The sequence below is a fragment of the Branchiostoma belcheri genome, unplaced genomic scaffold (assembly GCF_001625305.1).
Source record: "Branchiostoma belcheri isolate BF01 breed outbred unplaced genomic scaffold, Haploidv18h27 scaffold275, whole genome shotgun sequence".
Taxonomy (NCBI): Eukaryota; Metazoa; Chordata; class Leptocardii; order Amphioxiformes; family Branchiostomatidae; genus Branchiostoma; species Branchiostoma belcheri.
Window position 1 is genome coordinate 106,334 of NW_017803882.1, and position 15,435 is coordinate 121,768.

Below are 15,435 nucleotides of genomic sequence, written 5' to 3' on the forward strand. Positions count from 1 at the left end.
ATGTGTAAGACTAAAGGAATATTTACAATTGAATAAAAGCACGTAAGAACCATGGCGTGAAAAGAAGTGTTACATTATGTACTATTCTCTCACCACGTGACCCCATGCCGTCTAACGCAGTGATTGGCCTGTTTCGATTGTTTAAATTGCCTGAAGGGCATTGGGAAGGAGGCGTTTTTTATCCCCAATGTTTGTTCTCACCTCGACGCCTCTGCGTCACAATGCCCTGACTGACCGATTATATTACAAATATGCAAATAAGACGCCAACATATTGTAAACAGACGGTGGACCTCTTCTTAGAGCCGTCCGCGCAGGGTGAAGACGATCACCGCCTTTTTTTGTAAGATCCTCTTCGAGTTGATTGAGCAGGGCGTCTATGTTTTCAGTTTCCTTGGAGATTATTATGATGGGATGATGATGGGATGTTGATGGGATGTCCATAACTATCCCGAAAACCTGAATGTCGCAAAAAATCATACAGCCGTGATTAATTTCACATTTCTTTTAATTCGATCTGTGTAAACAAGAGCTAAACATTACATGAGTACAAATAAAATAAACTACAGAGTGACAAACAACTCGCAGTCATTGCGACATCAACTGACCGGTCTCTGCGTGAGAAGAGCACGGCCAGCTCTACATTAGCGGACTTGAATCGTTCTCGGTATGCCTGCATAAGAGACAAAGGAAACAATCGAGCTTTAAATAAGTTTCCCAGGAAGATCTAGACACAGAAGGATAATAAAACAACTATGCTCTGAATGGATATTCTAAATTTCCATTCTAAATGAATTCAGATCTAAGATGTCGAGATTTGGGAACTTACTACGCACCCGTCATATTTTACAGTGTGAATGACATCTGGACTACCGTCACCGTGTTACAACAAAATCATCCCGAAGCCGATTCCATTAGTGACGCTGAAGAAGACTGGTGGATTTCACTCGAAACTCAAGCTTAGTGTCAACTGTCAAGTACGTGTACAAACTTCGCAGTGTCTTGCAGGCTCGTCATTGCCGCAGTCGAGCGAGCAGGTGCCTCAGCCATCTGTGGATCTTTTCATCCTCACAGTACTTAGACAACCTGGAGATGGCAAAACATGGCAATAACACTTAACGATTGATACAAAAAATAGGAACATTACTTGGAAAATATGTTCGATTTAGATATTTACAATCAAAGTCAATGTCAACACCAACCACCGTTCACAAATCTTACCTTGAGGCCAAACAGCTAAGCGGAAGGCACGCCCCTTGACGTTGATGCCCGGGAACAGCACGGGGAAAGCCCTCCACATGTCCAAAACACACTCCGCTACGCTGTGAGTTGGTAGACGCGCCTCCAGGTGGGTCAAGACTGCCGTGTAGTCCTGCTTCTTGAGGGCGAAGAACAGGGGGACTTACTGGATATGCAAGAGTAAGCTAAGTAAATAGGCTTAGCGAAAGTGTCACGGAGAACCCTGTGAAAATACACTGTCTAGCAAATTGGCTTACATGGGGCAATATTCATACAATCTTTAGCTACATTCGTTCGATGATGCAAAGATTCTTACCTTCATAAGAGGTTGTAGAATGTCAAGCTAGTCTGAATCAGTCTGAAAAACTCTGAATGCCAAGCTATTCTGACTCAGAGCTGTTTATGTATTTGGCTGGGCTGACCTGACGAACTGATAGACCAATGAGCGCCTTGATTAGGAACTTCAAAGAGTAGTCTTCATTTTTTGGTGTTTTAAGACAGTGGTGCGACTTAAAAAAATCTTTACCTATGGTACATCAGGACGGGGGGCTGAAGTGGATTATAGCTCTTTGTCCCAAACACCCTGGCTTCCAGCTTCTTGTTCAGCTTTTCATTTCTGCTTTTGCTGTCCTTTATCTCATTTGTTTTTCCTCATAACGATCACCAATGAGGCAGAATCCTTGTAGATTTAAAAGAAAACTATTGGGTTACACTCTACATCTGCAATTTGCTAATTGTAATCCTGGTTCGTTCGTGAATTTAGTATTAGTGTTAGCTGTATCTATTCATAATAGTATTACTATCAGATGCTCACCATCATCCAATTATTGTTGTTGAGGAATGAGAACTAAGACGAAGATCCGCTTGGGCGTCCACCAAAAGCCAATGGGCACTTTGATGCTAACCAGGCGGTTGTCGGCTGTTGATTTGTCGCATGTACCAGCACCCACGGGGCAGGGGTACTAGTAGTGTCGATCTAGTGAGAGACGAGAGCGTTGATATTCTATTGTACCATCTGATTTCTCAGTAGGTGACATACAGTATAGGGGGTAGTTCGCAATCAGGCCAACTGCTGTATTAGGATGATCCAACCTGGAATTAAATGCAATATGCATTCGGATAGCTTTTCAAAGGCTAAAATGGCGTCTGGCAAAACACTTTATTTTTATTTTATTTTCCGTCATATTCAAACAGGGTGACCCATTCAGTGTTGGTTATGCTTTTAGTAAGGCCCCGCATTATTCAAGTAAACAAAATAATAAAATTAGGATACAAAAAAATGATCAGGACAATGATAGTAAAGAAAATAGTAACTAATCAATAACAGTAATAAATGATAATAATAACAAGAAGTACAAATTGACATGTTCAGTCTTTCAAATTCGTTTCCCACACCTTCCGAAGTATGTAAACTTGTAAATGTTGAAATAAAGCCTCTGTTCAGGTCATGTTTTGGAATGTTTCAGATAAATTGTACTTTCACCATGCAAATTGTTACGTTTAACCTTGATTTCACGCAAATGAATGTTGTACATATCAAATCTGGACCTTCAAAAGCACACGGAAATCTGACGGCTGTAAGGTGCATCATTTTTGGTACAAACCTGTCTGGTACGTGGATTTTAAGGCGGTAGAACTCCCCCACCCCTGTTTTGCCCGTTGTTTTTGAAATTAGTTCCTTTATGGAAGCTGTTTCCGCCTTTTCGACGGTCTGTCCATTCGCCAGCCTTAACAATAGTCAACTCCATGCTTAACATTTTACTAGGGTCAACATTCTCTACTGAGGCTCTATCCGCAATAATTGCTTTCATCTTCCACTTCATTGACAGTATCACATGTGCTTGGGTATGATGGCATGTCGTGATACGAAAGCTGTACATGGCATCTCGGAATCTTTGCTTTCATGACAAGCTTTTGCCCCTCATAGACCAAGACTGGTGAGTGGCACTGGGGCTTGAGGTTGCAGGCACTGCTTTCACTTTCCTTGTAGGTACTTCCGTTGATGCTGGATTGTTGTCGAAAATGTTGCATCTTGGTCTATGTAAGAATTGGGTTTGTCTTCAGAGCCATCCTGGCGGATAAACTGGTCATTCTCGATGTACCAGTGCACCCCATAGCCTGGGAGCAGAAATTCTGCAACTCTCACAGTTTGTTCGAGTCATCCCTACGGTACTTCTTTAGCATATTGATTCTGTCATTCAATATTTGCTGCTTGTGAAATCTTGTTTTGTTGGTGGTTATTTCTGTCTTCTGCTGGAAATGTGTCCTGATAAAGAGGTTGGTGATGTACCCTGGCTTTGGGTAGGTTGCTGCATTGCCTCTCCTCAGCCATGGCCCCACTCTGAAATTGTTGGGAATGTGATCCTTCAGGGAATTAATGTAGTTCTCTATGGCATCAAATAAAACAACACAATGTACCAGGAAGCTCGGTAAACAAGCACCCCAAGAAACTTATTGTTTTCATAAAGAATAGTATGGCGGCTAGGGCACGACATGAGCACGCGTATAGTGTTTCTACAGAATTATTGTCGCAAACGAGACGGACTTAAACTCTGATTTACCTTTGGATCTGTAAACTGTATAATAATTGTTCCTAATGATTTGTATCAAATGGACGAAGCCTCGTAAAAGTATAAAACTGTTACTCGTGTTGGCCCAATGTTACAACGAATTTTAAACCAAATACCCACGCATTGATTCTGTAATAATGTGATTACTTGTAACCGATAACAGCTCGTCGTTTTATTCTTGAATTATCGTTGAGCTAGAACAGCATAAACCAAGTAGTCTTCATCTTCTTGCACAAACCGTTGAGGACAAATGCACAAACAGATAATTACAAATGTACTATGAGAATTATTTAACTTTTTTACAAGTATATGAATTATTATTGCTGGTATATTAACGACTTACCATATTTTCCACGACTTGACCCCCCCCCCGGGTCGTGGTTCTTTCTGTTCTGTTGAGCTGACTTCAAAATCCATAACGAAGTGCTTTACCCGTGGGTCCTGGGGAAGCATTTCTTTCACTTTCCGGAAAACCTATAACAACAAAATCGGTTCGGTCAATGTCGTGTTGTCATCTCATCACTGATAGGGAGGCCAAAGTGAAAGTTAAACACCAGGGGCATTTTCATGGCATGTTCAACCAGGAAATTGGAATTTCTATTATAATCCGAACATATCACCTGAAAGAACGCAAAAAGTTCTACAAGACTGCCAAGTTTGGTTTGGTATTTCCCTCGAAATCATGTTTTATCGCAATTTGAAAACCGTACATAAGTCAGTTTTCACGCCGCTCGGGCCGTCGGCGTATTCAAAATGGCGCCCGCGCTTATGTATTAAATCCCATACCCCAATTTCAAAGTGCGCGCGCCCAGAATGGGCCTAGATGTAATACTAACTTTGATTGGTCGTCGCTTCGCTGAAATAAGTCGTACAGCCAATCCAAGACCTAGGAAGGCCCATAGGTACACTTAGCATTTTTTATTCCACTTTGTATTTTCTATGGGTACTTTGTATTTTCTATGGGTACTTTGTATTTTCTATGGGTACTTTGTATTTTCTATGGGTACTTTGTATTTTCTATGGCTGCTTGTTTTTTTCTGTGGGTACTTTGTATTTTCTATGGGTACTTTGTATTTTCTATGGGTACTTTGTATTTTCTATGGGTACTTTGTATTTTCTATGGGTACTTTGTATTTTCTATGGGTACTTTGTATTTTCTATGGGTACTTGTTTTTTTCTGTGTGTACTTCGCGAAGTTTTTTTGGTGGCTGGCAAAGCGACATTCATTTTGCTTTGATGTGGATGCTCCCATTTTTATTATGGGCGGTATATTTCTGTTTACCATTCCAGGCAACTAAATGTATTTTGAACCTATTAAAACATAATATACTTTACACTTTAAGAAAATTTTGTTTGTTTTGCATGCAATGTTCCACACGTTTATTAATTAGGAGTATCAAATAGTGATTATTACATCCTGGCATAGATTATGTTAATGTCTACACAGGACCATACTATTTTCGGGGGTGCTAGGACATATTGTTCAGACTTCCGTCAACATTTCCGTAGCGATATATGGTAAATCCCTTCCTCGCTGAATGTTAATTACTCCTTTGTATTAAAAAAAGCCCGTAATCTAAAGCGAGGGTTCATTGCCAATGTTGGGGAAAAATTGCATTGCTGTTTGCTGCCCTCCTACCAACCGCGAACGTTCATCACATGCAGTTTACGTAGGAAATATGGACAATATGCCGTTTCAGTAAATAACCTGACATCTAAAACCTGACATCTAAAATTGTTGAAAATACAAAGTACCCATAGAAAATACAAAGTGGAATAAAAAATGCTAAGTGTACCTATGGGCCTTCGTAAAGACCAGCTTCTGAAAGCTAATATTTGGGAGAAACCAACTTGCCTATGCGGGGATAGCTTGGTGCAGTGCAGGGTTAGTGCGTGCGGTGTTGAAAATAGGTCATTTTTCTTCACGTAGTAACTCAAAATTTCTTAAAGATATCAAACTCCGCATAGAATGTGTGTGTAGGTAGCAGTGTTGTTCACATTTGTGTGGATTTTCGTGGCCATAGAAGCAATAATATTCGTGCGATGGCCATCGGCGCAGAGAGTGTCAGTCGGAGAGACGACGTTTTCAAGGCGCCGCCATTTTTTTCCTGCTGTCCAGAGGCATGAAGGACGTAACTTTCCGGTGAGTTTTCGACACGTAATCGAGTTTGTTTCACTCAAGCTACAGTCAAAGCACGCATATATAGTTTGTAGACATTATGTGATAGATTTTCTTTGTCTTGTACCTCGTAAATAGACGGCGAATTTAGAACATTTTCTTGTTATGTTATTGGGTGGCGGTGGGAGGGGGGCGCACCAACATGTTTCCAGTTGCAGTTTTGTTTTATAATTCATACCATTTTGGGGAAAGAAGGTTTTGCCGTATCCCGATCTCGAATCAGCCACATGTTGCGTACTTTATACACTCCTAATTTAGTTTATTTCTCTGGGTTTAAATTCATTTATTGACTGTGGTAGCACAAATTTTATTGTGTTCATATATTTTGTATTCATTACATAAGAAACTCACTAGCCATGGGGTAAATTCTTTCAGGGTTCAGAATAAAACAAATATTGTCTCTAGGATTTATTATGGTGATTTCAGCTGGGTGATTTCATTATTGCTTGTGTGTAGGACCTTTTTTTAAGTACCATGTATGGAATTCATTAATTTTTTTATGTATGTTCATTTTTTTATGTATGTTCAATTATTCATTTCCTTCTGTAATTTATCTGATTTATAGGCTAGACGAAGATGGACTTCCCACATCAAGATGTACATTCCAGTCCCTCACAAACTGGGATGTCCTGGAAATGTTCGCTACACGCAAACATACTTATGCCCTCACACCTGTAAAAAGATCCAAGCTAAGGAGACTCCTATGGCGGAGCTCCGTCACGTCGCGCTGTACAAATAGGTGAGCTGAATGAAATCACTTACACGCTATTTCACTCAAGTCAGTGACTTTGTATTATGTTGAAATAATGTGTCTTTTATTGCTAAATACATGTATGTCTTTTGTTTCTGTATCTCCAACAGAGAGCAGTGAATCCAGCGACGAGGAGACACCTCTGGCGCAGCTTCGCCATCCCAGAAGTGGCCCACGATGTGGGTTCGCCATCGCATCGGCACTATAGACAGGTTTGACTGTACTTCCCTTTCCAAAGTGCTGATGTCACATTGCTGTGTTTTCTGAATTAACTTACTTAATAATGACAACCAACTATACCCTTTTTGTGGCTTTGATTTCTGTAGGTCACGAGGACCCATGCAGCTCCAGCGAAGACTTCGGTGAAGACGACATGCCGTTGGCACACCTTGCATATAGGGAAGGAGGCACCTGTTACAAAATGCCATGTTTAGATTTATCAGTATATGTGCACTAGGGTTATTAAGACCACTGTCACTGATTTCTGCAATAGAGCATACTTATATCACATTGGAAGTGCAATTTGATGCCTCAAGTTCCATTGAAAGTTGTTTTTTGCGTAGACAGAAAGTGTCTCATGTGGGGTGGGGTGGGGGGCGGTTAGTACAAAATGCCAATTTCAAGTTCAGCTATCTCTGTTTCTGTGTACAATAGGCTTATTATTGCTATAGATTAATGAAATATAGCATAACAGTACATTGTGGGTGCCTCTACTTGTATTGAAAGTTGTCTTTTGGGTTTACAGAAAGTGTCTCATGTTGTCATAGCCTAAGGCCTAAGCCTGGGGGGGGGGCAGTTTGAAAAAAAAGCCATCTTCAAGTGTAATGTTCTCTATTTATCTATATAGTAAGTTCATTTGAGCATTATGTGAGTAGAATATAGTATTATGCCACACTGTGAGTGAAAATGTGAGCCTACAGGGCCATTAGAAGTGCCTTTTTACATTGTTCAAAAGTGGCTCGTGGCAGGTGGGGGGGGGGCGTTTGTGAAAAGTGACATTTCAAAGTGTACCTTTCTCAGGATATGTATACTATATGTTTGTTTGTGCATTATGTTAGCAAAATGTAGCACTATGCCACACTGCCAGTGAAAATCTGAGCCTCCAGGGCCATCAGAAGTGCAATTTTAAGTTTGTCAAAAGTGGCTCATGTTGCATTGTTACAGGTGGGGAGGGGGGCGTTTTTAACAAAATGCCAGTTTTAGGCATTCTTTTCTCAGGTTTTATGCTACTTTGTCTTATTGTTATCAATCACATTTGATATGTACTATGTAGTGACATTGTAAGTGAAATATTGAAGTTCTTAATGTTTTGGAAGTGGTGTTTTGAGTTGGCTAAAGTGGCTCATGTTGCATTATTTTTGTGGGGAGGGGGGCATGTGGGAACAAATGTCAATATTGGATATAGCTTATATCTGGAAATGCTCATGATGTTAAGCAAGTTTGCTTTGATTTTGATAGCACTAATATAGGAAATGTTGTATTAGGCCTTTTTGAGATTGTCGGGGATGGGAGGTATGAGATATGAAGGGACGAACATGTCAGAAAAGCATTTTTGCGAAATTTGACACTTTCATAAATTTGCATAAATTACAAAAATCGAAAGGTGAATTTGAAATTTTTTTATCATTTCATGCATTTGGAACAAAAACACATCTTTTGAGTCCAAAACCAGCCCTGTAGACCAAGAAATAAGAAATTTCATTTTGCCACCCTGTTTTTAGCTAGAATTTGTATCAGTTTTTAACCAATGTCACTAATTGCAGGTACAATGTATTAAGTATGACATGACTGACAAGGTCAGTACTGTGTATATGGCATGACCCTATTAAGTTTATTGCATATCTGCAAGAAGAAACCTGCACAATACTTAGTTTTTAGATTATTGGGTCATTTACACCCTATATTTGAGCATGTTTTCTGCCATTTTTGAAGCCAAATTTGTGACTTTTTCCCATTTTCAACATCAATAAAAAGAACTTCCCAACATCGCACGTCTCTGAAATTTTCTGTGGTTATTTACCTTGGTAAGTACTACCAGCATCTAATACCTGAAGTGTCAATGATACTTATTTCTGAAGAAATGTGCCCTCAAAAATGCTTCCCAGGAATTTTTCACTTTGGCCTCCCTACTGTTGTAACTGATGTTGTAACTGATGTTGTAACTGTTGTTCTTACAAGCACAGCTGTGTGTGGTTGACCACGGTACAGCCGGCCCAGTCAGGTGTAACCGGTGTAAGGCCTACATGTGCCCCTTTATGCAGTTTGTGGAAGGTGGTCGGAGGTTCATGTGCAGTTTCTGTAGCTGTGTCACTGATGGTAAGAAATCTGTCAACACTACAGTACTGTAAACCTGGTAAATGTTGGCATTAGTTTTAGTTTCATCATTTTTACAGTGATCTCTGTACCATCAATTCTAGATACAGTCAAACCTGCCCCTCTGGCCACCTCTTTAAGCCAGCCACCTTCTATCAACAACAGCCTTGCCCTAGTCGCAAATCTTTTTTGGCCATAGGCATTAGCATCAAGAATCCAAGAAGGCCACCTGCCCAAGAAGACCTCTTTACCTCGGTCCCTGTGTGGCCATCTTGGGCAGGTTTGACTGTAGGTGCTTTAGGTGCTTAATTTCAGTACAAAAGTCAAGTATGTAGCTAGTCTTCCTGGAGTTAGACATACATCATACAAACTACTTCAAAATTGAAACATTATTGTACATTTTGTACTAGTACTTGTTTGAAAGATTATGCTTTCCTGCAAGCCCCTTCCTCTCCACCCCCCCCCCCCCCACGTACAAGTACATTTCTAACCCCCTCCTGTCTCCCCCCCTGTAGTCCCAGACACGTACTTTGCCCACCTGGACCACACCGGGCGGAGGATAGACGTGTACCAGAGGCCGGAGCTCGCCTGTGGGTCGTACGAGTTTATCGCTACTCTAGATTACTGCAAGGTAAGTTACAATGTATCATATCCAGAACCGTGCTTGTCTAGTTCTATACCTGAATGGGTTAGGATCAGTATGGTTCTGGATAGTCTCTATCATATCCAGAACTGAGTCTATCTAGTTCTATGCCTGAATGGGTTAGGGTTAGGATCAGGCACGGTTCTGGATAGTTTCTATTATATCCAAAACCTTGCCTGTCTAGTTCTATGTCTGAATGGGTTAGGGTTAGGATCTGGCATGGTTCTGAATAGTCTCTATTGCATCCAGAACTGTGTCTATCTAGTTCTATCTCAGAATTCAGTAGGGTTAGGATCAGGCACGGTTCTGGATAGTCTCTAGATAGAATCAAAGAATGTAGATTTGCCTCATGCATGGTTCTGGATATGCAGCATGGACTATCCAGAACCATGGCTGAGCATGGTCCTGAATAAAGCATGGTTCTAGATTTAACAATTTCTGGGTGTGAGGTGGATTTCTTTTTTTTTCTTTAGTTTTTTTGTTTGATGCCTGGTGATGATTTCTGCTATAACACAGGCCCTCAAAGCAAAATACACTGGGGACAAGGTTTCCTTTTTTCTTTCTTTTTTCTCTTTTTTGTTTATTTGAATGCTGGTTTTGTTCCTGCTATAGCAAAGATCCGTGCCTGTGCAGCCTGTGTCTCAGGCAGGAGACGGCTCGGCGGAGAGCGATGTTGTAAGGACTCGATCCTCGTCGCAAACTTTCCGCTTCTAACGTTAACAGTGACATGAGTTCATAACAGCCATGCCTGTGCCGTGCACTAACCATGCAGCTGTTCCATGCTTAAAACTTGTGTCAGTTTTGTTACAATAACTTTCAGTTGTTGATATCAAAATTAGTACAGAATTTTTCCAAGAGGATTCAGTACTTTTGAGATCAGAGTTACAAAGTCTTTCTGATGAAATTTTTTGTAACAGTTAAAAAGGTTCCTTTTTTGTAACAGTTAAAATGTAGGATTCCAACTGTTTGGATAATATTAGATGAAAATATGCTTTGCTCAAGTCAAGCCTTGTGACTGGAAGCAGCAAACCTTTGCATTGGTTCTGATCTGGGAATGAACATGAAATCCAACTGCTGATGTTCATTTAATTCCAAAAAGATCACTGCTACGTTGTGCCATCGAATTTTCCTTATTATGGTCCCCGTTACTCATTATGGTCATTCTAAAATCTTACATTTTCTCCTGTTTTCAACAAACACTAGGCATTACATGTCAGCAAACCCAAGCATGATGACAACGCAAGCTGAATGGCTACTTCACACATTACATTGCATGCATACGCTACTTAAAAAAAAATTATCATTAACATGTGTTTCTCTTTTCTGTGTTACCTTTATGAATTTTGTGGGGTTTTTTCCCGTTTCCAGAATAACCAGCCCCCGAATCCGCCTGCGTTCATCTTCATGATCGAAGCCTCCTACAACAGTGTGAAGAACGGCATGTTACCACTGCTCACTAAACACCTGAAGGGGCTGCTGGACACCTTACCTAGGTACGCAGTGGTACAGTCCAGAAACATACTTTCTATGCTGTAGTTCTGGATCGTACCACTCATTTGTAGGGGTGTTTGTTCAATTTTATATAATCATAATGATGCAATGAAACTGCTTACTTGACATATCATCTACGTACACACAGACCCTATGGTGAAGTGGTCTAGCCCAAAAACTTACCTTTCTTGTCCTTGTTTCTAGAAATGTCAGAGAATGAAGAATAAGGCAATGGACTGATGTTTTTATTTTTCTCCTAGGGAAGACGGCCAGGATGAATCTTCCATAAGAGTGGGTTTTGTGACCTTCAACAAAGTGCTGCACTTCTACAACGTCAAGGTCAGTCAATGTGGACTCCTAGCATCTTAACAGATCAAAAAGTACTGATGTTAACCCTCATACATATGTTTGGAAGCACTTTTGTTTTGCAAAATTATATGTTAAGTCCAGTTTTGGTAGCAGGGTGGTCTTGTGGTTTGGGTTCTTGAATCCAAACCTTTCATAATCAAATACATTCTGGTTTGATCAATTTTTTTGATAACTTTTGATTCTAAACCCAGCATTGCTCTCCCCCCCAGGGTACCCTGGCCCAGCCGCAGATGTTGGTTGTTTCCGACGTGGCCGATGTTTTCCTGCCACTGTTAGACGGTTTCCTGGTCACGGTACAGGAGGCACGGGCAGTCATAGATAGGTGGGGAGAAATTAGACCTGACTAGGGTGTAGAGAGTTGTTAATACCTGAATCAGATGTACATGTGTTTTCTCCTTAATGTAAGCAGTGGAACATGTCCTGGGTAGTCATGGATAGGTAAGCAGATCTGACTAGGGTGTAGGGAGTTGTTCATTCCTGATGTACACATGTTTTCTCCTTTCCTGGGCAGTCATAGATGGGTAAGGAGAAATTAGACCTGACTGGGGTGTAGAGAGTTAGTAATACCTGATGCACATGTGTTTTCTCCTTAACATAAGTAAGGAGAGGAGCAGTCATAGATGGTAGGGGGAAATCACAGCTACCTGTGAGGGAGAAATTTGATAGTACATGCATTTTCTCCTAAACCAAACACGCACAGAATAAATCGAGTGAGAGTTAGTTACATGTGTATGAAAAAGGGTTTCACCTAAGTGTGTTGAGAGAAAGCTAAGTACAGTTCTGAATGAATGAATGCTGAAAGTGACCCCATGACTGATGGAATTGTACTTTCTCCCCAGTTTGTTGGAACAGATCCCCCAGATGTTCTCAGACACGAGGGAAACAGAGATCTGCCTGGGACCAGTGGTGCAGGCTGGGCTGGAGGCGCTCAAGGTACCGGACAAGTCAGTTATTCCATCATTTAACCAACCTAACAGTTACTCATGTAACTGGATAGGTTCTGAAAATGATCAGACTTTTTGTCAGGGACTGAGTGATCTCTGAGTAAGGCTTATTACTCTGATGAAGGCAGCAGAGCAAAGTAAAAGTAGTTTTGTTTAGCAAAGAAAACTTTGTTGAGTATCACTTTTTTGTTCCCATGGAAGCATGCTAAGCAGGAAACCGTTTATTTGTTGTTGACTGTTTGTTTGTATGTTTAGGCAGCAGACTGCAGAAGAGATGTTTATTGTTTGTTTGTTTGTCCAGGCAGCGGACTGTGCAGGGAAGCTGTTTGTTATTGACTTGTTTGTTTGTTTATTTCTCCAGGCGGCAGACTGTGCGGGGAAGCTGTTTGTGTTCCAGACGTCGTTGCCGCTGGCAGAGGCTCCTGGGAAACTGAAGAACAGAGACGACAGGAAACTTCTGGGGACAGACAAGGAGAAGGTGGGAACATCAGGCTATCCTCACAAGTTGTGAAACTAAAACCCCCCAATGTGAACCAGTCAGTCATCAAAACAGTTACCACTTGAAATCTGACTATTAAAACAAGAATGTAGTGTCAAATGGCTGAATGGCAAGGTGAGCAGACACGAGACCGAGAAGTCACAGATTTATTTCCTGGCTGGACATCCTCACTCCACCCAGGTGTAAAATGTGTACCTGACTTTGGTTGGGGAGGTAAAAGGCGGTGGAAGGAGAGGGATGGGCTCTGCCTTCTAATACCGTGCCCTAGACACAGTGGATCAAAAACACACTGCCCCTATGGTCTCAAAAATGCTATGGGACAAAAATACAATGGGACAAAAGTGCTGTGAGACTTAAGTTTTACCTTTTTGTCCTCCAGACCCTGTTCCAGCCGCAGATGAGTTTTTACCAGACCCTGGGGAAGGACTGTGTAGCTCAGGGCTGCTGTGTCGACATTTTCCTGTTCCCTAACCAGTACGTGGACGTGGCCACCGTGTCCGAGGTCTGCAAGCTCACCGGCGGACAGCTCTACAAGTACAACTTCTTCACGGTAGGTCACCCCCACCGCAGGATAGTGGTATGGTCCATCCCCACAGGATAATGGTCCATTCCACCCCTGCAGGAGAATGGTACATTCCACCCCTGCAGGAGAATGGTACATTCCACCCCTGCAGGACAGTGGTACAGTCCAATCTGTAGGACAAGAATGAGTCCCTTCATTTTAGCACAAGTCCATAGGTGGAATAAAAAAGATTCAGTTTCCACTAAACACAGATTTCTTCATATAGAATGATGTAGGAAATACGAGACAACAAGTTATACTCCGTTCATCATAATTTAACATCATGATTTTTCACAGTTTACATGCTATTTCTTTATATACCATTTCTTACCTTGTTCCCTGCATAGACCTCTCATCAAGCATACAGTTTTGGAAACCTAATTTTGATTTTTAATGTCTTTTATCTGTCAAGAAATAATTTTCTCCATCTCATTTCAGCCTATCCTGTAGCAGCACCTATCATAACTGTCCCTCTAACTTCTCCCAGTTCTAACCTATCTGACTGTGCATGGATGTTTTTTGTTGGTTTTTGTTTCATGTGCCGCCGTTCCTACCTTTGTGCAAAAATAGACGGAACAAACCGGTCAACACCATAACCCTATGGAGGTAACGTATTATCAGTAAAGTCATGATTCCACCCCCCTCCCACCCCTCCCTTTTAACATTACAGGTTTATAATCCCACTAATACAAGACACTAATCAGAAACTAGTATAACCTTGATCACATCCAGGTTATATCTCATTATATGGGTATCAGACTTCAACTTCAAGGGACAGTTTTGTATTCATATTCAGTGCAAATCAAATATTCTGTTTTTTTTTTTAACTATTTGACAGAGGAGGAAAATCAGGTTCAGAAAAAAAGCAATCATTTTGTTCAAGTCAGTAATACAAAATTTTGATGACACGGGCTGATCCCTTGACTTGAGTAATCACCTTTGCAACAATGAAATCTCTTGATTCTAGACATCCCAATATAGGAATTGATACACTTTCCCTGTATATCCTGGTGCTCTAATACTTCTGGGTTTAAGGTTGCTTGCGCAAATGTTGATGGACACCATGAGTTAAAACTTACCAGGAGAGTAAAAGCTGAATATACATAAGGGAAAGATGTTTTGAAAGCTAATACTGTTCTGGTGACGTGGAATTCTGGTAAGAAGAAAATGCAGAATGAGATTTCTTGTGGTGGGACCAGTGTAAAAAAAAGGGTAAGGAATGCAATGTCTACTCACACGGACACCTGTGATTGGTCAACTTATGATTGGTCAACTTATGGTGATCTGTGGTTGGTTGACTTCTAGCGATGGTTACCTGTGATTGGTCAGTAAATGTCCAACCATGTTTCTGTGATGGGCTGATGCATGGTAACCTGTGATTGGCCAGCGGTTAATGTTGCTTGTCTGTGATTGGTTACCAGGCGGTGAATGACGGTGAGCGGTTTATCCAGGACCTGACGCAGGACATCCAGCGACCAATCGTGTTCGACGCCATCATGAGAGTCCGGACTAGCACGGGTGAGGACTGAAATGCTTGTGGTTCTGTTTTTATGGTGACCAGCAAGTTTCCATCACAAATTCATGACTCTACCTACATGCGTTTCCAGTGTATCACTACTGTACAGTACTTGTCTACATACAGAAATGTTTCAATTGCAAACTCAAATCATTACAAACACTTTTATTCCCTCTCACTGGAAAATAAAACATTTCACTTATCAAGATACAAGTTAAAACTTTTATTGTAATTTATGTCCTCATTTTTACATTTTCTTGACAAATTTTTATACATGTCTGTAATTTCTGACCCTGATCCTTGTTGGTACCTGCAGATGATTTAATAATTGATTGATTAATCGATCGATCGTTGTTTCCC

At 41.0% G+C, this 15,435-nt stretch overlaps 1 protein-coding gene and 1 long non-coding RNA gene across 7 annotated transcripts in view; both read left to right on the top strand.

The window, feature by feature from the left end:
* Window positions 1-15,435, top strand: part of LOC109472431 (protein transport protein Sec24C-like) — a 29,936-nt gene that overhangs the window by 14,128 nt on the left and 373 nt on the right. For 4 of the 6 annotated variants that reach the window (XM_019772204.1, XM_019772202.1, XM_019772206.1 and 1 more), the window contains 11 exons: window positions 8,916-9,054; window positions 9,567-9,682; window positions 10,307-10,369; window positions 11,063-11,187; window positions 11,446-11,524; window positions 11,764-11,876; window positions 12,394-12,487; window positions 12,860-12,976; window positions 13,377-13,547; window positions 14,130-14,165; window positions 14,981-15,077. In XM_019772204.1, the coding sequence (XP_019627763.1) occupies window positions 8,916-9,054; window positions 9,567-9,682; window positions 10,307-10,369; window positions 11,063-11,187; window positions 11,446-11,524; window positions 11,764-11,876; window positions 12,394-12,487; window positions 12,860-12,976; window positions 13,377-13,547; window positions 14,130-14,165; window positions 14,981-15,077 (1,150 nt within the window). The remainder of the gene's footprint in view (window positions 1-8,915; window positions 9,055-9,566; window positions 9,683-10,306; window positions 10,370-11,062; window positions 11,188-11,445; window positions 11,525-11,763; window positions 11,877-12,393; window positions 12,488-12,859; window positions 12,977-13,376; window positions 13,548-14,129; window positions 14,166-14,980; window positions 15,078-15,435) is intronic. The other 2 variants (XM_019772207.1, XM_019772208.1) reach the window with 2 other exon arrangements.
* Window positions 5,853-7,428, top strand: LOC109472436. Its single transcript, XR_002140372.1, has 4 exons — window positions 5,853-5,951; window positions 6,553-6,726; window positions 6,849-6,950; window positions 7,065-7,428. It is a non-coding gene; the product is annotated as an uncharacterized LOC109472436 (long non-coding RNA).